Source organism: Ambystoma mexicanum, chromosome 2q (assembly GCF_040938575.1).
Source record: "Ambystoma mexicanum isolate Mex_15411 chromosome 2q, UKY_AmexF1_1, whole genome shotgun sequence".
Classification (NCBI taxonomy): domain Eukaryota; kingdom Metazoa; phylum Chordata; class Amphibia; order Caudata; family Ambystomatidae; genus Ambystoma; species Ambystoma mexicanum.
Genome location: NC_090924.1, coordinates 1,320,248,013 through 1,320,271,567, shown reverse-complemented (window position 1 = coordinate 1,320,271,567; position 23,555 = coordinate 1,320,248,013). Strand labels below are relative to the sequence as shown.

Below are 23,555 nucleotides of genomic sequence, written 5' to 3'. Positions count from 1 at the left end.
TGTACACACCTTTACAAAAAATTATTGCCTAGACAATCATTCTAGATCTGATTCTCAGTTGGAACAAGCAGTATTAAGACATCTTTTCACTACTGTTCCTTCTCACAACCCACCTCCAACTCAGGGTACTGCTCGCTAGTCTGTGCACAGCATGTGATTCTAAACAGATTAACAAGCATCGGAAGACATGCATTATTCACCGTGATAGCATTTCTGATGATTGGATCTGCTTAGAATCACATGCGCCCACCCTGCCTCCCTGCTCGGGTGGAAGGAACATAGACGTCTTACTACTTTCTCTCTTTATGTACTTGCTCACAATAGCCTTGGGCTCCCTCATGGCAGAAAAAATACAATCGAGGTACCTCGGCGCGTGACGGATTTTGGGTACACTTCACGATGTGGCTAGTGTTAAACACGTGCCTATGCCGACGTCCCCTTTCGGTCCCTGAAAGACGAGATGCAATACTCTGCGGTTACCACTGGATGTCGGACCATATGCACACGGTGTGAATCTAAGAAGATACAATCATCAGAAATGCTATTACGGTGAGTAATGCATGTCTGTCTTGTTCACCAGAAAAGGGTAGCCGCTCAATTGTCCAACAGGCTGATTCTGGATCAACAGGCAGTCTGATGTGATGGATAGGAGAAGTAGGATGGCTGTTCACTTGTCCCAGAGTGCTTCTTCTGGCTTCAAACGAGTCTGTTGCAGACGGGATGCCCCTCTTCGTAGGGGTCTTGGCTTTTGAATGGCTGCAGAAGCCCTCCTTTTAACCATGATTGTAGCTTGAGTCACCCCGAAGCCCACCAATGGTAAGAATTGCAACATTCAAACTGGAGGGAGCTGTCCAATCCAGGGCAGATGCTGTCCAATCCTGGACAGTCTCTGGCTAGATCCTCTGCCTATCTTCAGGCACACTTTGCTATGAATGTGGACTGGAACTAGACTGTCCCATCCCTCTCATCCGGCCACATAAAAAACCTCCACTTTGATTTCCCAGAACAAAAGAACTTACCATACATGGAAAATCCGGCCCTGGGAGGGCAGGAAGAAAACCACAGTACAGGATGGTCAAAGGACTGGCAAAATCTCGTGGCACAGCCATTTTAGAATGTATGGTATTCCAAATGGCCTTATCCGGTAAAGTGTGCATGACTGTTAAAAAGAAAACTGTAGATAAATAGCCACTGCCAACAGCCTATCCTGGACACCTTCTATTAGTAGACAATAAGTTACAAATAACAGTTACAGAGACCGTGTCCTTTCCGCACTCCAGAGAAGATGATGTGGGCAGGGAAAAATAAACAAGAGAATTGTATTAGTTATCCTGCACTGATAGCCATAGAGAATGATCAGTGCCCCCAAAACGGATAAGATACACTACACTGGGTCTCCAAAAGTGAGAACCGGTTTAAAACAATGGTACATGTTTGGGTGTCCCATTGATGTCCATGGAGGGGAAAGCTTCAATAAGAAAATATATTTTCTAATGCTCCCAGATATCGATGAGCCTAACCAGCCTAGTGTCATGCAATGCTGCCCAGCTGTCGTTGGACTGTGAAAGTGTCTCTATCATCCTGTGGGCTGTCAGCACTGAATAGGCACCTTCGCTGCAGCAGTGTCTCCACTTAAAGCCTGAGGCTTGTCATGTCCTCTGCTTGTGGCCCAGAATTCTCGTCTGCAGAGGGGCTGTCTAGAGCATGAAATTCCCCTTTGCCAACTGACCCCTTTATTTGCCAAAGCCCCATGTCTGCAGTGTGCTAGTGGAGGTGGTTTATCCTTCACTGTGGGAGTAGCACTGGTCACTGTCCAGAGTTGCCTGTTGTGTCCAGTTGAGGCATCTCGGGAACACTGCTAGCTGGATCCAAACTGAACACCTACTTCAGCCATTGCACCTGTGACCCCTGGATTACCTGCAACCAGACCAAATGGCATTCGTAGTGTGCCTCAGTAATTCCTGTTTAACCAGTAGTTGCAATTTGTTTAACCAAGGTTTAGGACCAAGTGTATTCACCATGTTTGGCGCTCCCCTCTTGTCTCTTTTGTGATTACCTGGGTGTAACGTCTTCTCTGTAACAATACCCTTACCTGGCCTGGTACAGTGGCGTTCTTGCCTTGGATTCCTTTCTCGAGACTATGTGTGAATTTGGGAGTGAACCTCTTTTCTGGAAATCTGTTGTCCAAAACTGCATTTTTTTTTTCATAATAACTTGCCTGTTGATTTTGCCTAAATTCTGTGCATGGTGATTTTTGTTAACTTCCTAAACACCTACCCATGAACGTACCTGTAGAGTGAATGTTTTAACACTGGAAATGCATTTACCTGGTTAGGCCCTTCACCCGGAGTACACCATGCATCCTCTTATAAATTCATATGTGCATTACACATAATCTCACATAGCCTGGTTTCTGCTGCCTGTCGGGGCCAACCCACAACTCCTCATCAAGAGTACTGTTCTCCTCTTTGTGCTGTTTCTAGTGCTTTTGGGCAGTTTTGAATCCAGGTGTGCTTTTCTTTCTGTGCACGGCCTATCCTCCTTGCATATGCTCTCCTCTGTGCCTGCCTGTCTGCTAGGCCACTTGGGGAGTTCCTATGCACTGTGGAGCTCCCCTGCCTATCTGTCTCCCTTTACTCCCAGCACACTCCATTCCTCCTAACTCTTCTAACTGCTACTCGATCACTTATCCCACCTCTCACAAATTCTGGAAGAGAGAGGCTCTCCTTGATTCTAATGCAGATCGACCTATCGCTGACACCTACATCAATGCCACTTCCAAACAGACCTTTACGGATATCATCTTCATTGTCCCTTCCCCTGACCTATAGATCCCCCATCTGGTCTCCACTCTCTCCCCTTTCTCCTCCTCATCCATTAATGGTGGCACTAGTTGGGAAATACTCCTTACATAGTTCTAATCCTCTAGATTCATTATGAAGGTCCATCACATTGGCACTATCATGATCTAAGGTTCTCAGCCTCCCCTTCTCGACCAATGCTTGCCTTCTCTCATGCAGGTCCTCCCTTCTCCAGCCACCCATTCCTCCCCACCACCACAGATGGCAGTACCACGCCCCTGGAAACCCCCTTGGAAAACCTTCAAAGGTGGTAACCAGCTTCACTTAACTACTCTGAATGCATGCTCTGCTATCAAACACTCCTGTGACATCAGTTTCCTTCTCGAAGACTTTGACCTGATGTCGTCGCTCTCACCGAGATGTGGTTCAATGCCACCTGTCATTGCTCTTGACAGTCTCCTCCCTGAGGGCTACAAAATACTCTCCAAACCCACACCCAACGGGCCTGGAGGTGGCGTGGCCCTGATCTTCCCTGAGTGGGTCCCTGCTTCCATCAGTCCCACTGAATCCTACTGCTCCTTTGAATGCCTCGTCTGTTTGCTTGTGGTCTCGCCTGCTCATCCCACCAGTATCTACAGACCCCTGGCCCTATCGCTCTTCCTCTCTGAATGGGCCGATCTTGCCTCTGCCTCTCAACCTCTTCCTCCAAACTCCTCCTGGGTGACTTCAATATCCACCTCGAATCTCTTGAATCATCTACCTCTCAGTTTTGGGTCCTCTGGGACTCACTTGCTATTCTTTCTTCTGGCCCAACTCGCTCTGCCAGCCACACCCTTGATGCCCCCCTCTCTGACATCCCCATCTCTAATTTGGTCACCACCCCCTCTCCTCATCTGACCACTCTCTCCTCCCACCTGGAGCCTCTTAGTCTTCCATCCAAGCCAATCCCTGCACTGCCAGCCTCCTTCGCTGTCATTCGACCAATGAAGCATGTCAGTTTCTGCTTTTGCCTCTACATTCACCCCCCTCCAACCTCTACCCCGGTCTCTCCCTTTGCAACTCGCCATCTCTATCACCCTTGACATCCTTGCCCCTGCCGTGAGGAACTGCCTAAAACCTTCCACCAAGAACAGCTAGTATGACTCCGATCTAGCATCTCAAGTGCAGAGTTGCTGAACGGAAGTGGAAGACCTTGGGCTTTTCCTCTGACAAACTGGTCTGTTGTATCCTCTAAAGGCAGTATCGCTCCTCTATCTGCTCCTAGAAGCGGGCCCACATCCAAGCCCGTATCTCTGGAGTTACTAACGACACGGCTGAATCTGCAATGAACTCTGCAATCTCCACATCTCCTTCCTTCCCAAGTTCTCTGCACTGCATTGGCCTCCCACTTCACATCCAAGATTCTGGACATCCTGTAATCGCTCTCCTTCACCCCCTTCTCTCCTCCCATGCCTTCTCCCCTGTCTCCTTTGGCCCTCCTTCTACCCCCTTCACCCTCCTGCCCATAACACCGGATGAGATCTCTAAAGTGGTCCGCTCTATGAAGGCCTCCTCCACACAGGTGCTCCCTTGCTCTTCCAGAACCATCAAGGACAACATTGCCTCTCACCCCGGCTCTTTCTTACCTCTAACTACTCCTTGCCACAGGCTCTTTCCCTCGATCACTCTCTTGTGCATCCTCTCTTAAAGCAGTCTACTGATCCCTCCTGCGCGACTATCGCCCCATCTCTACTACCCACTTCCTGGTTAAACTCTTGGAAAAGTTGGTCCTCCCCCAACTGACCCTCCACACTGACCATCAATCTGGATTCTGGCATCCAGAGGCATGGAAACTGCTCTCCTGAACACCCATGAAACCATGATTGCGAATATCGAGACTAACTCTCCTGCTGTCCTCCTTCTCCTCTGCCTTTGACATGGTCAACCATTTCATCCTCAAAGACTGACACTCTGCATCACTGGCCAGGCACTGGATTGGCGGACTTCTTTCCTCACTAACTGCACTTCCCAGTTGCAACTGGGCCCTTTCATGTCCTCGTCCACACTCTAACTTTTGCGTCCCCCAGGGACCTATCCTATTGCCATGGCTCTTCAATATCTATCTTGGTCCCCTTGCCCACCCGATCTCCTCATTTCCAGTATTATCCCGATGACAAACAGCTTTCCCTCTACTTCCCCCTCTTCATCCTATCTCATTCCTGACTGTCCGCCATTCAGGCATGGTGTGCAGCAAAGTATATCTGTCTCAATGCCAGTAAGAGATCTTTCTCATCGGAACACCTGTGCTCTCCTTTCCTCCTACCCTTTGGCCTCCCTCTCTGGCCCCCTGTCCTCCTCCATCCTGTGAGGCCAAAATCTTTGGGTTAATCTTAGATTCCGCCCTCTCCTTCACCCCTCACATGTACCTTACTAAGAAGGCCCACTTCCAGCTCCACCTCCTCAGAGGCATTCTTCCTTTTCTCACTTTCCCCCAGAAGCTCAATGTCTCCAGAGCTCTGCTCCTCTCCAGGCTGGACTACTGCAACATCCTCTTTCTCAATCTCTCTTTCCTCCCTTCGCCCTTTCCAGCCAATTCAGAATAGGGCTGCAAGATTTATTCTTGGCCTCAATCCCAGGGACCGTATATCTCAAACCCTAAAATCTCCACTGGTTCCTGGTGGCAGCAAGGATCAAATTAAAGACTCTCGCCATCATCCACAAGGCCTTCTGGGCATGGGACCACGCTGTCTCCAACTTTCCCTCCTTGAATGCTCCCCTGCTAGAGTCCTACACTCTTCTAGTGCCAGTTCTGACTGTCAAACGCTTCTCCAAGCAGAGTGTGGTGGGTAGGTCTCTGACTGGTGCCTTCCTTTGGAACAGCCTCCTTGCCCCTCTCTGATTTGACCCGGACCTCCTCAAGTTCCGGAAATTGCTCCCAACACTGCTCTTCTTTCTGTACCTCTGCCCCCCCACCCCCCAATCCCCCCAATGATCACTCTATTGCTACTATGACCGGTGGCCTGTTCCTCATGAATTTTTTTTTTTAAATTATTTTATTGATTTTTACATCAAACAAAACAGAACCATCATGCCCGACATTTTCGGTTACAAGCTTCTTTAGAATACATTTACATGTTATTTATTACTGTCTAACACCCCCCCTGCTTTTAACTTGAGCTTCCACCCCAATTCGTCTGATTACCCTTCTGGGGTTAATCCCCTTCACCATTCTCGGACGCGTCATATTCACTAGAATTAGCATGTGTAGATCTCGACAATGTGGCTACCATTTGTCTCCATGCTATCAGAGGTCCCACTTGGTGATCTTCCCCTCTGCTGGCTGCCTCATACCATACCCCTGTCTCGGCTTCTGCCCATTTCAGGAGGTCGTGCCACCATACCTCTAGTCTGGGTCTGTGGGATGCCTTCCAGCTCACGGCTATTCTCCTTTTGGCCAGGATGTAGGCCAGGTCCTTGAGTTTGCAAACATTTTTTAGGTTGCGTGGTCTCCCCCTCCATCCCCAAACATGCATGCCCATATAGATTCCACATCTAGCTTGAATCCCTTTTCAGATAGTCGTAGCTTTACTTCCTCCTAGAATTTTTCCACCTCCGGGCACACCAAGAACATATGGATCATCCCTGCATTCTTGCCATATATCTCCCAGGGTCGCTAGGCCTACCGGCTCCCAGTGTTTGCGGATCCATCTCCGTAGTTGGTCATCCACACCGCATAGCGCCACAAGTGACGCCTAGGGGGAGCAAGGGGTCGGGTTTCCCATAGCTCGAAGTGCTTTGTGCCATGTCTTCCAGCCCAGTTCCAGCAATCTCGATCGCCCATGCAGCTCTAGTTTGGGTAGCCATATCCTTTCTTCTAGGAAATAAGGGTCGCATTCATCCTTCAGCAATCTAGATTCTGCTGTCTCATTTTCTGACAGTCACCTAGCAACATATTTGTAACTGCCCTGCCAAGTGGTATAACTCAAAGTTCGGCAGGTTTATGCCCTCTCTGTCATACGTATTCAGTAGTTTCCTGTTGTGCCACAAACCTCTACACACGCTCTTGAGTTTAATAAAAAAAAATGTTTGAGCAACATGTGTGGGATGTTTACAAACAAATGTAGTAGCCTAGGGAGGACCACTATCTTGAGCAAGGCCGCCCTTCCCACCCTGGCCAGGGGGAGCTTTGCCCAGAACCTCATGCTGTTCTTGATTCCCTCCACTGCTCTCTCCGTATTATATTTATGCTTGTCTTCGATCGTGTGATATGTTAATCCTCAGGTACCTGAATGTTTTGGTCTCCCAGGCTATCTGCAAAATAGGTAAGTTCTCCCCTGGGACTCCCCTGTACCTCCCCAAGGGGAACATGCAAGATTTTATGGGGTTCACCGCTATGCCCGACAGTCACGTTAGTGCTCCATCACCTCCAGGATGTATTGCAAGTTTTCCTCTGGGTACCGCAAATATAGTAGCATATTGTCCGCGTACAAAGATATCAAGTGCGGTCCCCCCTTAGTGTAAACCCCTATTTCTTCATACTGCTGTCTCAGATTGCTAGTGGTTCTAATGCTAGAATGTACAGCATCGTGGACCATGGAAAGCCCCGTTTAGTGCCTTTGCTAAATTGCCATTTATCTGAAATTATCGCTCATGTTTTTACCCTGGCTGTTGGGGAGTTGTACACCATTTTCACCCACCACAGGTACCTTGGTCCCATCCCGTATTCTTTCAAGGCCGCTATCCTACAAGGCCATTTTACGGAGTCAAAAGCCTTCACTGCATCTAGCGAAACTATTCATATTTCACTTGTCACATTCCGCCTATTCTATAATATGGTGGAGCCTCCTGTGGTTATCGGATATACTTCTGCCTGGGACATATCCAGTTTGGTCGGGGTGTATGAGTTTATTACCCTCTTCAGTTTATTCGCCAGTACGGCCGTGAGCATTTTACTATCCTGGTTTAGCATGGATAGGGGTCTGTACGACCCACAGTCTGTGCTTGGCTCGTCAGGTTTGAGAAGTGGGATAATCATCGCCTCCCTCAGGGATGCCAGCAGTCTCCCTTTCTCAAAGGCCTCGTTTAGCATTGCCAATAGTGGGGGGAGCACTTCTTGTCTAAACGTTTTGTAGAATTCACTAGGGAGCCCTTCTGTCCCAGGGGCTTTGCTCGTGGGTATGTGTAGTGCCACTGTCTCCAATTCCTCTATTGTGATTGGAGCATCCAGGTTCTGTCTTCTCGTTCAATTTAGGTAATCCTATATCTTCTAGCGTTTCCTGAGTCTCCTGCTCTGCGGCCTCCCCTGCGTCTTGGGCATTTATAGAATCTAAGGAATCCCTCATTCACTCTCCCCTGGGTGTTCCAGAATTTGCCCGCTTCTCCCATTATCTCCCTAATCGCTGGTCTTGGAGTCTCGTTCTTGTATAGCCATGCGAGCAGCCTCCCCGGTTTATCTCCCCCTGCGTGTTGTCTCGATGTATTTTTTTGTAATTCAGATTGCATAGCCTCTCCCAGAGCCCACTACAAGCCTGTTGCAATTGGCTCACCTATTTGCAATCATCCTGCGAGGTACCCCCTCTTATCATAATTACTTCTAGTTTCCTTTCTGTCCCCTGTAACTCGCGCACTATACCTTCTTGTAGCCCTCTAGATTTAGATATTGCTGCCCCTCACAATCATCTTGAAGGCCTCCCACAGGGTTCCACCTGACAACGCTTCCTGTGCTATTTTCAAAATACCCTTTTATCTCCTCCCTTAGGTCCTCTTGGAATGCCGTATCCTTCAGTGCTTCCGCTCTATGCCTCCATGTTGGGATCCTGGCTCTAGGGGGCTGATGTCGCCACTTCAGGACCAGAGGGGAATGGTCTGATAATATCCTCGCCTTTATATTCTAAGCCCGTCATTTCCCCAGCAAGTTCCGATGTGGTGAACATGTAATCCAGTCTCATGTACAGGTTGTGTGTGGCAGCATAGTGTGAGTGATGCCTATCATTAGGGTGTTGCTGCCTCATATATCCTCCAGCCCGAAGTCTCTGCAGAGCTTGTAGCATTTTCACTGCAGGGATGGGTTTATCTAATTTAGTGTCTGAGCTGACCACCCCATATAACCGCGCCTCCTATGTGGGGGATGATTTTACTATATAGTATCTTAAAATAGGCCACTGTGTCTTGGTTAGGGGCATAAGTATTTATGATGCACAGTTGTTCTCTAACAGCCCCCGAATCACTACCATCCTCCTGTCCGGCTCCTCTGTGGCCTGTAGCAACTGGAAAGGCACATGTGGCGCCACCCAGGTGATTACTCCCCTGGCATATGCCGAATACATTGCTCCCATGGTGGTCCCCCTCCCTTTCTTCTTTACCACCTCTAGTTTCTCTTTAGTGAGGTGGGTTTCTTGCAATAAGGCTATGTCTACTTTTTGCTTTCTTAGGTACATCGCATTATTTCTCTTCAGGTAGCTGTTGAGACCTCTGACATTCCAGGTTACTATTCTAAGGTTTCCCATTGTCGTCCATTTCCTTTCCCTTCTCCCTCCTTGTCCTTCCCACCGAATAGCTTGGCGTGGATGTGCGCTTGTTCTCTGTCTAATTTCAACATAAAACCCCCACCCCCCCAATCTCCCTAACTAAATGCACTGCACACCTCCCAACTCTCTCCCTTTCCCAACTGTTGGGGGGGGGGGGGGGAGTGGGGGGGGAAATGTTGTCAAAGAACAGAACTCTGTTTTTATGATACACCTTCAGTTTATATACATCAACATATATTTGTAACCCGCCTCTCGCAATCTTTTGTTCGCAGACCCATAGTTCATTCGTCTTCTTTGCACCAAGCGTGAGTAATCTGTAAGCTGTAATATTTACAGAAGCCCTTTGTATCGTGCCACCCTTCCGAAAGTGTTCTAGGATCTTCTCCCTATCTCGATAATTCAGAATTTTGGCAATTATTGGTCTTGGAGGGGGGGAGTGGAAGGGGAGCACCTGGGGGTGGTCTCCTGGCGGTGGTCTCCTTGTCAAGGCTCTGTGCTCTTTCCACTGCAAATCCTTTGGTGAGCGCCCCTCCCCCTATTTCTTGCAGCAACATCGTCTCAAAATAGTCCGATGGGTTTGATCCCTCTGCGCCTTCTACTATAGTTCCACAATACGTATGTTATTTCTCCGAGCACGTCCTTCCGTTTCCTCCACTCTATTTTCCAGGTTACTCACATGTTTCAGGATGTGGATCTCCGATGTGTGGGATGCACATGCAGCTGTGTTTGGAGTCACTTTTTCCAATTCGTCTGTGTTCTGCTAGCGCTCTGACATCTTGTCTGAGTAGATTAACTTCCCCCTGAACTGCGCCAACCCTGAGTTCCAATGCTGCCTTAATTTCAACCATGGCTGACTCCAGTTTAGTTTCCCACATTAGTTTCAGGCCTGCAATCGCTTCCAGGATCTGCTGATCTTTGCGCACCAGGGTAGTGTCCGTGGGGGGTGGGTTTCTCCTTACTCCTTGCCCGTTCTGTCAGCTGTGGTGTTCTTGCTTATTCCTCCAGCGTAGGTTGTTTCCCCTTTGTCGGTTTACTCGCCATCTCAATGTTGTCTCAATTCGGGTTATCGGGGGTGTAGTCACCAGCTCTTCAGGTGTGTTGTATAGTTAACTGTGGTTCATGGGGGAGGCTTGGGTTTGAGTCTACTTATGCCATTTATATTAGCCCGCTAATGGGTTGTCCTCTCCCACATCTCCTAGCTTCTGCCACTACTGTTGCCTCTGTATACTGGTCCTCATTGGGCTGTGTCTCTGCATCCGCTTTTCAGGGTTCGTGGTCCTATGCCGGCCTTGTGTCTGACCCATCAATTCTTTGCATGCCTCAGGGCCTCTTTGGAGTGATCTTTGTTCTCGCTGTAATGTGTCTACCAGTGCCTTGCATTAGCACCCTTATGTCCGTGCTCACAAGTCTGCTCCCAGCCTCAGCACAGCATGCTCCGTGATTGTTATGCCATTTGCTGTGTGTATTCACTGTCTGCCCTCCTTCAGCAATCCCAGGTTGCGTCTGGAGCGTGCCGCAACTGCATCTTGTCTGGTGTTTATAGTGGGTCTCTGGGCAGCGGGTACATTGGTTGTGTCCATTTGTGATTCCTGCCGCGCAGCATCCCAGAGCTTATAGTTCTTCCTTTGCTCGCCTGGGTTGTGCGCTTTGCATCCCCTTCTGCTTTCTGATTAGGCTGCAGTATTGGAGCACACCCCTGTGCGGATTTCCACTCTTTTGCCGTGTGCTGCTATGTGCACTGTTTGTATGGCCTGAGGATCTGCGTTTCATGCTTTTTAGTTGCTTCCCGTTGTTTGTGGGTGCTCCTTACCTCTTGGGAGGAGGTGTAAGGGAGTCAGTTTGCAGTTCTGCTTCCTGTTGGGATCATGCCCGGATCGACCTGTCCGGGAGTCGTAGGGCTCCCCACCGGTTAGTATCTGAATCCAGATACGCTCGTGAACTGGTGAGGCCGCACTAGTGTCTGACAACACCGTGTTTTTATAGTTCTTGTTGCGCAAGTGAGCCGGGTTTGTCTCAATGCTGTTGGCTACAAAAGTTTCATATTGTCCTGCCCACTGTGCGGTTTGTGCTCATTGCAGTGGGCTCTGTCCGGCCCCGCCACTTAGTGTTGCATTGGTCCCCCACTCCAAACCTCCTGCGGACCGCTTTGGGGCTATTCCGCTGCCTCGCCGGGGTCCCCAAAGACGGTTGGCATGTGCCTTCTGTCCTTGAGTGCACAACGCTTTCCGTTGTCGTTCCGGGGCGCCTTCCCTCCTCCATCAGGGTCACTTGCGCAGAGATGCTCTGCATCTTCCTCCGTCGGGGCCAACAGTGCGTGCTCCTCGCAGTCAGCTGGGCACTTGTGAGTTGCTTTTTCGGCTGTCTCCGACCAGCTTTCTTTAATGTTATTGTGACCGCCCCTGTAGCAGGCAGACTCAAGCAGTCGTTGGTGCCTTCCTCTCAGCCAGCCCCTCTTCATTCCCGACAAGGGTCCGCCTTCGTTTGGCTGCGGCTCAGCCTTTTCCGTTTCTTCCAGCAGTCTCACATTGTGTTCCTTTGTCTTCCTGCAGCCGCCATCTTGTTTGTCACCCCCATCGAATGCTGGAATCTTCTGCAGCCCACGGTTCGCGTCTCGTGCTGCGTTTTTCACCAGGGTTTCGACTGCAGTGTGCTCTGCGCCTTTACGCTTCTGTGGGTTTTGGTTTGTTATTTGCAGCTGCCTCTAGGCATGTGTATATTACAGGATCAGAATCGGATTGGCAGGAGCTTCTCGGGTCCACGTCCTACTCTGTGACCATGTAGCCACGCCCCCCTCTTCCTCATGAATCTTACTTAGATCCCAGGCTCTTCTCATGGTCCATACCAGCATGCACCCACCCACACTGACCTCTGCTTGGTGCCTCTACATACCACCCTTGTGTCACCTATATTGGCACTTAACCCGAGGGTCTCCTCCCTGGCTCCCCTTAGAACTTGTCGTCTCCTCTGTTGCCCCTCACTTACCTTCCCCCGCGCTTGCACGACCGAATACCACAAGGCCTAGTAGGACCATGATTGTATATTACTGTTTTGCCATTTTATTTCCCATGTTCCCTTCCCATTTAGCCTTTTGGCGCTTTGAAACACACTTCTGCTGTAAAAAGCACCTTACAAATGCTCAATGAATTAAAATGGGCAATGATTCATTTAATTGTCTAATTTAAGTTAACTAATTTAAGGCTTGCTTTTTTATCTGTTTCACCACCCATCTCCCCCCTCACTTTCCTTGAGACGTTTCTACAATTGCTTACCTTGATTGCTTAGGACCAAGTATAAATCAATCAAGTGTTTTGTAGCCCTCCCTTTCGGTCTACCCATCATGTACGGATGTGTAGATATATAGTAATTATCCAGCATGGGGTCTGGCATGGATTCACTTGCTCATGAATATTCCCTGTCGTCAAGCTGGAAATCCTCGGTAAAGAGAATCTGTTTCAGTTTCGTTTCTGAACTGTCTTTCTCCTAACAACCAATCACTGATCTCTGGGTCATACTGCCCCAGCCAATGACTGCCCTCTACCTAAGCCCCTCCTCTGGCAGCCGTCTTCAGATTTTTACCACATGTTCAAGTGTTGGGAGTCCTAGTGTATAGCTCTTGGGCTTTTACTGCGTTTGAGATTTTTCTAATAGTTTGCCCTTATTTTTTCGGTCAATCGAGCCTCAAGCTCCATCGATCTTTCATCCGGCTAACGGGGACCCGTTTTACAGAACTTTCTACGCCCCTCAAGGGTGACTTTCCGTCGAGTTCCCTTCTTGGAGAATTCCAGAAGAGTCTTGGCGGCCTAGCCATGGCTGAAGATAAAGGAGACTTGACGCCTCTGTTCAGGATTTGCTGTAGATGTGGCCTACGGAACACTTACCTGGAAGATGGGCACTCCCTGTGCTTCTACTGCGACCAGACGCACATGGAGGAGGCCTCTGCTTTCTGCAAGGACATGGTTCCCCACACCATGAAGGACCGACGCGACCGGCTTACAAAGTGGCTCCAGTCGGGTGAGTCCTGGGCACCTAGCCGCAAGAAGAAATCCGAGCGGCGACAGGGGCCCCAACAGAAGGCAAAGCAGAGTCCGTGGGCACCAGGAGTGCCATTTGTATGGGCTCCTCCGCGGGCAGGACGGGCGCAGCATCTCCGGCACCTTTCACCACAAGCCAACGGTCCGGCTCGGCGAAGAAAAGGAAGTCTGAGTACCCGGTAAACCTCTGGAGAAGTCCTAGTCGGCTCAGACGGAGAAGGCCAAAGGGAGCGTAGCGCTGACCCTCCAAATCCCCCTCCTCCCCCCACGGTGAAGGCCCCAAGCACGACCAAGGTCGTTAAGGCCCAGATTCACCCGGCGAAAACATCCATTGAAGGAGTGGTGGCGTCCCTGGCTAAGTCAGTTGATGGGTGGGGGGGGTGTTCACAGGACATGGGGGGAGGGGGGCAACACGAGAGTTTCCCTGCTGGCCAAGAGGAATCCTCTTTTTTCTTTTCAGCCTGTCGAGGACACTGGTGAAGACCATGCCTGTCATCTCCCCGAAACAGTCTCCAGTAGTCCTTCAGGGCATGGAGATCTCCTCCGAGGAGGAGCTTGCTGTTCTCAAGACTGTCTTGGACCAAAGATTCGTCGAGGCTATGTCCTACGAAAGGGACCCCGGCGAGGCAGATATTGAGAGTGACGGAGGCACCGACGAGGAGGAGCAGGGCGTTCAGGAGCCGGAGGACACTACGCCTCTGGCACCGTCCCTTCCACTGCAGCCACCGCTGCCCCCGACGGACATCTGTGGACATCCTTCAGGCGCTACACACTGTGCTCAGAGATTCACCGGCCAGAGACCCCACAACACCTGGGCGATCGGGGGAGCCCCCGCACAAGAGTACACCCTCCACCTCCTTACCATCCATCGCCTCCCTCCCCCCACCAAGGGACGAGATGGGGCCGGATATGGCGGCGACTGCAACGGGTACAGACTACGACGGCGGAGTGGATCTCCCATCCCTGCCACCCAGCGCCTCTCTGCCCGACGAGATTGGCTTGTTTCACGCCATGATATTGCGGGCCTCGAAGTTTTTCCAACTGACTCCAGAGGAAAAGGAGGGCTTACCTGTACCAGCGCCGGGAGACTAAGATGAAGACTGTGCTGTCTATCCCGCTGTTGGACGACATTTGGGAAGACTACTATCAAGGCTGCTAACGCCCTCGCGGCTCGTTAGGACAGGGAACTCTGGTTCAAGATTGCTCCCCTCCTGGACTTTCTGTCCGACAAGAGTGCGGAAGTGCTGTAGATTCTGCAAGAAGGTGAGGTGGCATCGGACCATGCCATCACGGTAGCTGCGGACATCGCCGTCTCGGGGTTCTGCCATATGGGCAACGTCGGCGGGGCTGGTTGAAGGCCACTAATTTCTGCCATAATGTGCCATCCAAGGTGTTGGACATACCCTTCGACAGAGAACTTGTTTGGCAAGATTGTGGATGAGTCTCTCCATGCCATCATGGCAGATACGGAGATGGCGCACGCTTTGGGCACACTTCAGCAGCGACGGCCGTGCTTTCGGACAACCGGAGGAAAGTCCCAGCGTTCCTCCAAAGGCTTCAGTGGTTTCCTGTCCTCATACCGTCAACCGTCCCGCTCTTTGACCCAGGGGGCCCAGGGGTCGCAGCAAGCCTGGAGGAGGTCGCCGCTGTCGCCAAGGTTCCCAAGGCGGCTCCTCCACAGCAAAGCAGGACTGAACCGGACGTCAGGCCACCACTCTCGCACCCCGGTGGGAGGCTGGCGAGCTTCCTTGGCGTGTGGAAGGCCATCTCCACTGACCATTGGGTGCTGGACGTGCAGGCCCACGGACACACTCTGGAATTCCTATGGAAGTGTCTGCGTATACCACCCATGGCCAGGCAGGAAAACTAAAGGGCACGGTAGAACTAGTTCCAAGGAGGCTCAGGGGCTCGAATGCTCTCTGTACCTTCTTGTCAAGAAGGGTGGTTGGGGGCCCATTCTGGACCTCCGCCGCCTGAACAAGTACATCAGGTCCCAGAAGTTTCGGATGGTCACCCTTCAGCACATGCTGGGACAGCTGGAACAAGGACTTCCTGTTGACGCTGGACTTGGAGGACGCTTACTTTCACATCCTCATCCACAAGGGGCACCGCAAGTTCTTGCGCTTCGTGGTTGAAGGGCAGCACTATCAGTTGAAGGCCCTTCTCTTCTGTTTAAAGTCGGCGCCACGGGTGTTCAAGTGCCTGGAGCCACTGGTGGCGCGGCTGTGTCTCCAAGGGATCCACGTTTACCCCTACCTGGACAACTGACTCATCTGAGCGAAATCGAGGGGGATTGCTGGTGACGGAATTGGGGTTCTTGGTGAACTATGCTAAGTCTTGCTTGGTGCCATCACAAGACGCGCTGTTCCTGGGGTCCTGACTCAACACGGTGTCGTGCCTGGCGTCTCCATCGGTGGAGAAGATAGCGGCCATCCTGGGCAAGGTGCAATGGCTGACACTGAAGACCGCGAGGGTGAGGTCCATCAAATCCCTTCTCGGCATGATGTCTTCATGCATATACCTCGTTCGTCTGTGCAGGCTGCGGATGCGGCCACTGCAAGAGTATCTCGACGCCCGGTGGATCCAGGAATCGGGAAGCTTCGAGGACAAGATCTCTAGACGAGACGTTCAATCGAGCGATACGGTGGTGGGGTGTCCGCAACTGGCGGTGGGCACGGACTTCCAGACCCCTCGCCAACAGGAGACGGTCAACAACGGCCGCCTCCCTGGCAGGATAGGGCGCTCCCATCGGAGATCTCCATGCAAGAGGCCTGTGGCTGCCGGAGGAGAAGTTGTTGCATATATACATTCTTGGCAGTGTTTTGGGACGTCAAGTCGTTCCCCCTCGTCCTCAAAGGAAAGGTAGTACAGGTCTTCATGGACAAAACCACAACAATGTTCTACAACCGGAAGCAGGGCGGCACCAGATCCCTGGTGCTCTCCAGAGAGGTGCAAGATTTATGGCACCAGGCCTTGGCCCAGCGGGATATTCCTCGTCCTGTTTCATCTGGCGGGAGTGAAGAACATAATCGTTGACTCCCTCAGCTTGGAGCTGCGCTTGTGCCACGAGTGGGAGCTTCGGCAGGATCAAGTGGATGTTCTGGTCCGACGATGGCACTCCCCACATTGATCTGTTTACGACAAACACCATGTGCCGGAGGTTTGCCAGCAGGTTTCCCCAGCCGGGGAGGATGGGGTATGCCTTCTTTCCCCTGGGACGGCCTGTTCGTATATGCGTTTCCACCATTGCCGGCCACTCTTCAATCAACTCAGACGGTATCTGTGCAGGATGATCCTCGTCTCACCAGCGTGGCTGAGAGATGGTACCTGGACTTTCTGGACATGTGAGCATCCCCTCCAGTCAAGTTTCCGTTGGCCGCAGATCTTCTCGCCAGAGAAGTAGGCGCGATTCTGCATCACAACCCAAGGTAGCTGAACTTGCAGGCCTGGCTCCTGCAGCACTAGAATTCAGAGGTTGAGATCCCGGTGGACTGCAAGGAGGTGCTTACCAAGACCAGGGCTTAGTCTACGCTGAAGTGCTATGGCCATAAATGGAGGAGGTTCACCGGCCATGCACAGAAGATAAACCCTCTACAAGTCACGGCCCCCCCGGTTCTGCTGTACTTGTTGTCGATGGTCAAGTCAGGACTAGCACACGCTTCCATCAAGATTATCGGGCAGCTATCTCCCACTACGCCAGAACTCCGGGGAGGTCGTCGCTGTGGTCGCACTGCCTGGTCAAGGAGTTCATGAAAGGACTTTTCTGCTCGTACCCACTTGTGAAAGCTCCGGACCCGGCGTGGGAGCTCAATTTGGTGCTGACTTGGCTCATGGGTCCTCCGTTCGAGCATATGCATTTGGCGCCGCTGAAATTCTTATCGTGGAAGACAGCGTTTCTTGTGGCCATCACCTCCGCACGAGTGGGAGAGATCCAGGCCCTATCCTGTAAACGTATGTACTTGACATTTCACGAGACAAGGGTGGTGCTGCGGACGCACCCCTCCTTCATGCCCAAGGTGCCATCAGACTTCCATCTAAACAAGCCTTTGGTGTTACCTCTTTTCTTCCTGACCCCTTCGTCGCCAGCTGATGGGACTTTGCACTCACTAGATGTGGCTAGAGCGCTGAAGTTCTTCATGGACCGCACAAAGTTTTCGGAAGACATCACAGCTGTTTGTGAACTTTGGTCCTGTGAACCAAGGGAAGGCCCTCTCCAAGGCTTCCATTTCCAGGTGGCTCTGCGGCTGCATCACCCATTGTCACCGGTTGGCAAACAGACCGTTGCCTGGCCGTCGAAGAGCCCTTTCAACCAGAGCGATCGCTGCAACTACGTCGTTCCTGTCTGGTGTGCACCTGCTGGACATCTGCAGGGCCGGTACGTGGAGGTCCACGCACACCTTCACAAGATTTTTCTTCGGCTGGGATTCCAGGGAGGAGTCCAGAGTCGGCCAAGCAGTGCTGAGCAACCTGTTCGCTTGAAGGTGAGCCTGGTGAGGAGGTAAGATGCTTAATGTTGAGTTGAGATGCTTAGTGTTGAGCCTTTTCACTTCCTGTGGTTGTGCATGTGTGTACTGATATGTATTCTTTATTCATGAGCATGTGAATCCATGCCAGACCCCATGCTGGAGAAGGAACAAGTTACTTACCTGTAACTGTTCTCCAGCATGGGTCTGGCATGGTTTCACATGCAAACCCTCCAGCCTATCCCTTTGCGGCTCTTCTCTTGGTCCTACTGCCACTTTACGTGCTACCAAATATGAAGATGGCTGCCAGAGGAGGGGCTTAGGCAGAGGGCAGTTATTGGCTGTGGGCAGTATGACGCAGAGACCAGTGATTGGCTGTTAGGAGAAAGACAGTTCAGAAACTGAACTGATTTTTTTTCTTTTCCAAGGATTCCCAACCTGACGGTGAATATTCATGAGCATGTGAATCCATGCCAGACCCATGCTGAAGAACAGTTACAGGTAAGTAACTTGTTCCTTACATGCATATGTTCGGGCCTAAAAGCGTATTTTTAATTATTTTTTGTGGGCCTCTATTTCATGGCTATCTTGAAGTGTTAATTGCACCTACCTACTGAACTTCAAAGACTTCTAAGAGTCAGGTCTCATGACTTTGGTTGTCAAATGAGATGGCAGCCTTTGGTTAATAGGAGTGTTCTAGTCTGGCCAAAGGTTCAGAAGATAACGTAATACTTCATGAATATCACTGTTAACGGAAACAACTTTTGCTTTGTCACAGCAGCAAAATCATATTTTCAGTTTTCTAAATTATGTAGAGTTTCAAGACTACTCAAGAATGCATTTATATATCCAAATTGTAAAACCTCCCTTTTTTTGTGCCAAGATTCTGACGTAAATTGTGGACCGAGGTGGAGATGAAGTCCTGTATGGGATCATGGGTACAAAAACGAATGGCAGGAAAATAGTCCTTTAGTAGGACTTACAAAACGAAGTAACAAATGATGACAAAGGTATTCCTGCATCCTCCTCCTCTGGCAAGACCACCCCACTTTCCAAACATCCTCTGTCAATACCTTACTTTATAAATGGAACCAAGCAGCGTTTAGGGAGCTGGTGGTCGTGGTCTGCAGTATCACATTTCCAAGGCAATCCCTTTTTTAAAGTTCTAGTTTTTGCTATGCAGTCTAGTCGCCAAGGTATCCTTTGACCGGACGAAGGGGCTTAAGAATCACCAGTACAAGAGACCCTTAGTTGATTGTGTGCTATAACCACTAAAATTCAATAACAATACAATTGTTTATCTACAGGTTTCTGTTTATTCTTTTGGGACCACATGGCAAGGCACTGCAGTATCATGAAATTGGCAGATCGATAGCAACTCTTATGACCGATGAGGTAATTTAATTTGCCGTAAGTCAACATACTGTCACTATTGAAATATTCCCAGTATTCAATTGGTGTCTCCACCGTTTGTATTTTTGTATCTTGTCTCTTTTAAATGTACAAGATGTGCATAGGCTGCCAGCACGATAACGAATATTACAACCAACGTAAAATATGCATTTGCCAATTGTACTCATCCTCCCATCTTTTTTGGTTGAATTGGTTCATCGTTTTACACCTTCAGAATATGAGTAAAGGGAGGTTTTCAGAACCAAGAACATTTTGCACTAGGGGGTCTTGAGGGGTGGTGGGGTTCTATACGAGATAATTTAAAATGATGATTGTTAATTGTGAAGTTGTGGGCTCATGGAAGAGACCCACTTTTGTTTTTTTCTGTAAATCTAAATTCCACATTACAAACACTGGGATCACGACAAAACTAATTTTAGAAAGTGGAGTAGAAAAAACATTTGGGTAGAAGCGAAGTACTGTAGCAGATTAACAGTACCTGTATCTGCAAGATTCCATGTGGAGTACCAAGAGGTGGAGTCCTTGGAGTTCTCCTGACCCTTTATCAGAAGTGGCCATGTCACAACATGAAAGGCTCAAAGATGACCACTGAACCCAGTGCAGCGAATTCCCTCAATGCACATGTGATTATGCGGTCTTGGGTGTATTGGATACATGAAGCACAAACCCAGCTCTGAAGCCAAGGAGGGCTCTGTTTACTGTAGGAGGTTCACCCAAAGGTTTATAGGTGATGGCTGAACAATGAGGCTACGTCGAGAGAAGGGCCCAAATCCGATATTGGCACAGCATCCTCTGAAAGAAACAGGTTTCAGAATCCTTCGGCCCAAAATCAGAATGTGTCTGCACAATCTGGGCAGACGAATGTCTACAGTGCTCCAACATTTAAAACGATGCAGCATATTTTGGTGTCTTCAGTACAGAGAGAACACCAAAGGGTTGGACACTAGGAAAGGTTTCGATTCCGAAGAAGTCAAAGGTTTAATTCTTCTGGGTGAAAATCCCAACCCTTCAAAAGGCGCACGGGCCCTTTACTGTATTATGAACAGTCATCAGATGTCCTGCTTCCAATCCATTGACACTCCTTCTAGAAACCGAGTTCTACGCAAATGAGGTTAGTGTTTAATTCCTCCTCCAAAGAAAAATTTCCCAGTAGTGGTCCTATTGCCGATGTTGGCATGTTAAACAATCTACTATTGGCCAAAAGCCCATTCATAACTTCTTGATAGACTTTAGTAACATAACAGTGCAAGAAGGCGAAAAAAATGAAATGCACACTCCCACATGCTTCTGACGTAGAGGAATCGATAACATGCAGCTTGGCTCTAGTGAAATACAATGAAGAATATATTACTTGTGTAGGGTATTCACAAAGTGCAAGCCTAGCTAGGTAGCAACGGAATGCCTAACAAAGGAGATGCCTCCATGGGGCTGCAGATGGCACAGGCAGCACTGCAGATAAGGGGTGTTTCAATCACTTGCACGCTCTAAAAATAAGCAAATACTGAGTTTAAATGTTCCAAGCAAAAAAATAGGACACGCACCTAGGCACAGTGAACATTTTCAAAAATAACCTGGCAAACCGGGAGAGGCAACTAACCTAAAAGTAGCACTAACATGTGACGGTAGTAGGAAAAGGAGGGTGTGGGGTGATTTGACACGCGGAGGGGCGATATAGGGAGGTTCCAGAAATTCACCTGGATATAAATTCTTTAGATGTGGCTATAACTTTTAGCATGTTAAAAACAAAAGCGCGTTTGCTCTCGTTGCTATTGCAGGCCTTGTAATTTAATTGCTTCCCAAGCAGTTATTGTGGCAGAATCAGGGAATGCTTCTGGCTGTTACTTAAAGGATGGGGTTCAAGCCCACACCGGGATGGCACAGATTTATCTTGAGTTATAATGTAAATTTACTCCATCTTTATTTGGTTTATAATTATGTTGCATTGTCGTTAAACAAGAATCGTGCATCGAGATGGGAAGAATTAAACTCTCCTTGCCAGTGATCACACCTTTACCAAAAACTGTGACTGGGAATTTACATAATAGAAATCTAGTTGGAAAGGGGATGACGGAGGGCCGGATTCCGAGACCGTCCTGGAAAAAGCAGGGCGTGTGCACACTACACATGGAGCCTATCCCCCTCCTTTCACCCACACAGCGCCATGGCTATGTTTGGACCAGCAGCCTATCCCCCTCCTTTGACCTTCCTCTTTGCCTCTGCCCTCTGCTCCCCTGCTGACCTGCTTTCTCTCTCGGCACTGGTGCACCTGGCCACCCTTTATTCTTCGGACCAAGGTACCTGCTCACCCTGCCACCCTCCTGGCCACCTCTTGCACTGGGGCCTGTATATGTACCCATACAGTCCCCCCGCCCCTCCTCTCCTTCTGAACTTATCAGATACACCCTATCTGACTAACTTTGCACTTTGCCTTCACAGACTGCACTACCACGGTTTGTGATCCCCTTATTTATTTACTTATTATTTATCTTTTCACTCTATGCTCTGCACTTTCCAATTACTCCCCCTCCCATGCATATGCGCGTTCTCCATGTCACTGGGCCTAGTAAGATTGTTTGTTTTTTCCCCTGGTCCCCTCCCTTTGCCTGGTCGCACTCTGAGACACTAGTGTGCGAGCGTGATATAAATAAAATATATCATCACCCACACAGTGCCGTGGCTATGTTTGGACCAGCTGCCTATCCCCCTCCTTTTCACCCACAGTGCCGTGGCTGTTTGGACCTGTAGTACACATAGTGCCACAGGAAGAAACGGTTACATGTGATTTTAACTAATCCCATTACAACAAATACCAAAGTAACACTCCTTTTTTGTAGTTTTGCGGGGGTAGTGGTCCCCACAAAGCCCTCCCCTTTTTTTTTTTATTCCTAATACTCCGCCACCCCCCCCCCAACCCAAAAACACTTTTCCCACCCCCAACCTACTTTTTGTTTTTTCCACATTCGTTATTCTGGAATTCGTTTTTTGCCTCTTTTCTTTCCAGCGATCTGGCTTCTGGTGGTTGGTGCGCTGGCCTCCCGAGATGAGTCTGTGTTTTGGTTGTGAATTCCATGTATAGTGTTTGGTAGTGAGTGGCCGTTTAGGCCCCCCTCATACATTCGGCACGATGTAAACCACTTGCTCATACAGTGATGAGGGATGCTTCCATTTGTTCGCATGCACACTAGCAGTTTCATTGGCAGTGGCGAGGTTATTGTGCGGGACACTTGGCTTCCCTTTTGTGTACCCTCGACTCAATCTTTGGACTAGGCCTCACTGTGATAATGCGAAAAGGCTTCTCTCCCCTTTGCAGCGCCGCGCGCACCGCACTCATGGCCCCCACCTTCTCCCTGTGCTTTAAAGCTTTGCAGCTCCGTTCTCACGGTTGAGCCGGAGGTAATTGCAACAAATACACTAATGTAACATTTCACTCTTCCTCCGAGATCTCTGTCCTATGGGTGAACCGGTTCGAACTATGCCTTGTAGCTCATCCATCGCCACAAACCTGCCTGTGCCCTCTACCCCCTCTGTTAGAAAGTTACTGCCACTACAACCCTGTGTCCCTGCAGGGTATTCTCTTGATGTACCAGATGCGTGTCCCCTCTGTGAAGCCCACCCCAGTATGCCCGCCAACCAGACCTCAGTCAAAGTATACTGCACCCTAAAACTAACAAATGTCAGAATGTCTTATAGCCTCTTAGATGCACCTGGACCCACCACGCAGCCAATGTTATCTTAATGACCAGGCTCATAAGCCCGGTACTTCATATAAGTCCCAATGAATAATACTGTGATTATTTGTGCACGATTTATAGATCTGATATACTCAAAGGAACTGGAGTGACCGTTATTTAGTGCATCTCTAATGGTAATATCTCATGTTAGCTTAGTTAGGGCCTACCCTACCACACTGTGACCTGACCCTCACCCCTCCTGGACGCTGGCAGCCGTGCCACGTGATGTTCACCCTCCCAACTGGGCAACCAATCCGGGCGAAGCAGTGCCTACATGGACATATGGATCTAGATTGTCTGTCCAATCCTGTGCTGGTATAGTACCCTATGTTAGTTGCGTCATCTGTGATGCTGTTTTACTTTATATTGTCATGTAATTGTAATGTTTGCCAGAGCGCTCTCGGGCCGCAGTGTTCTCTGGATGCCAATTTTACATAAACGAAACTTGACTCTTGCAGCTTGTTCTTAGTCTCATTCCCCATTGGGGTTTGTCTCATTTATTGGTATTTCACGTGCAAGATGGGGAGTGAGCCTTTACAAGAGGATGCCAGCCGTCTTTAACATGCCTGCTTGAAGGGATAGGCAGTGCAGCACCTTGTGGCCGGGAGTG

General features: G+C 49.7%; 1 protein-coding gene across 5 annotated transcripts in view; it reads left to right on the top strand.

Moving 5' to 3' along the window:
- Positions 1–23,555, top strand: part of SLC4A7 (solute carrier family 4 member 7) — a 1,353,206-nt gene that overhangs the window by 396,405 nt on the left and 933,246 nt on the right. For all 5 annotated transcript variants that reach the window (XM_069648779.1, XM_069648778.1, XM_069648775.1 and 2 more), the window contains one exon: positions 19,109–19,196. In XM_069648779.1, coding sequence (XP_069504880.1) covers positions 19,109–19,196 — 88 coding nt within the window. The remainder of the gene's footprint in view (positions 1–19,108; positions 19,197–23,555) is intronic.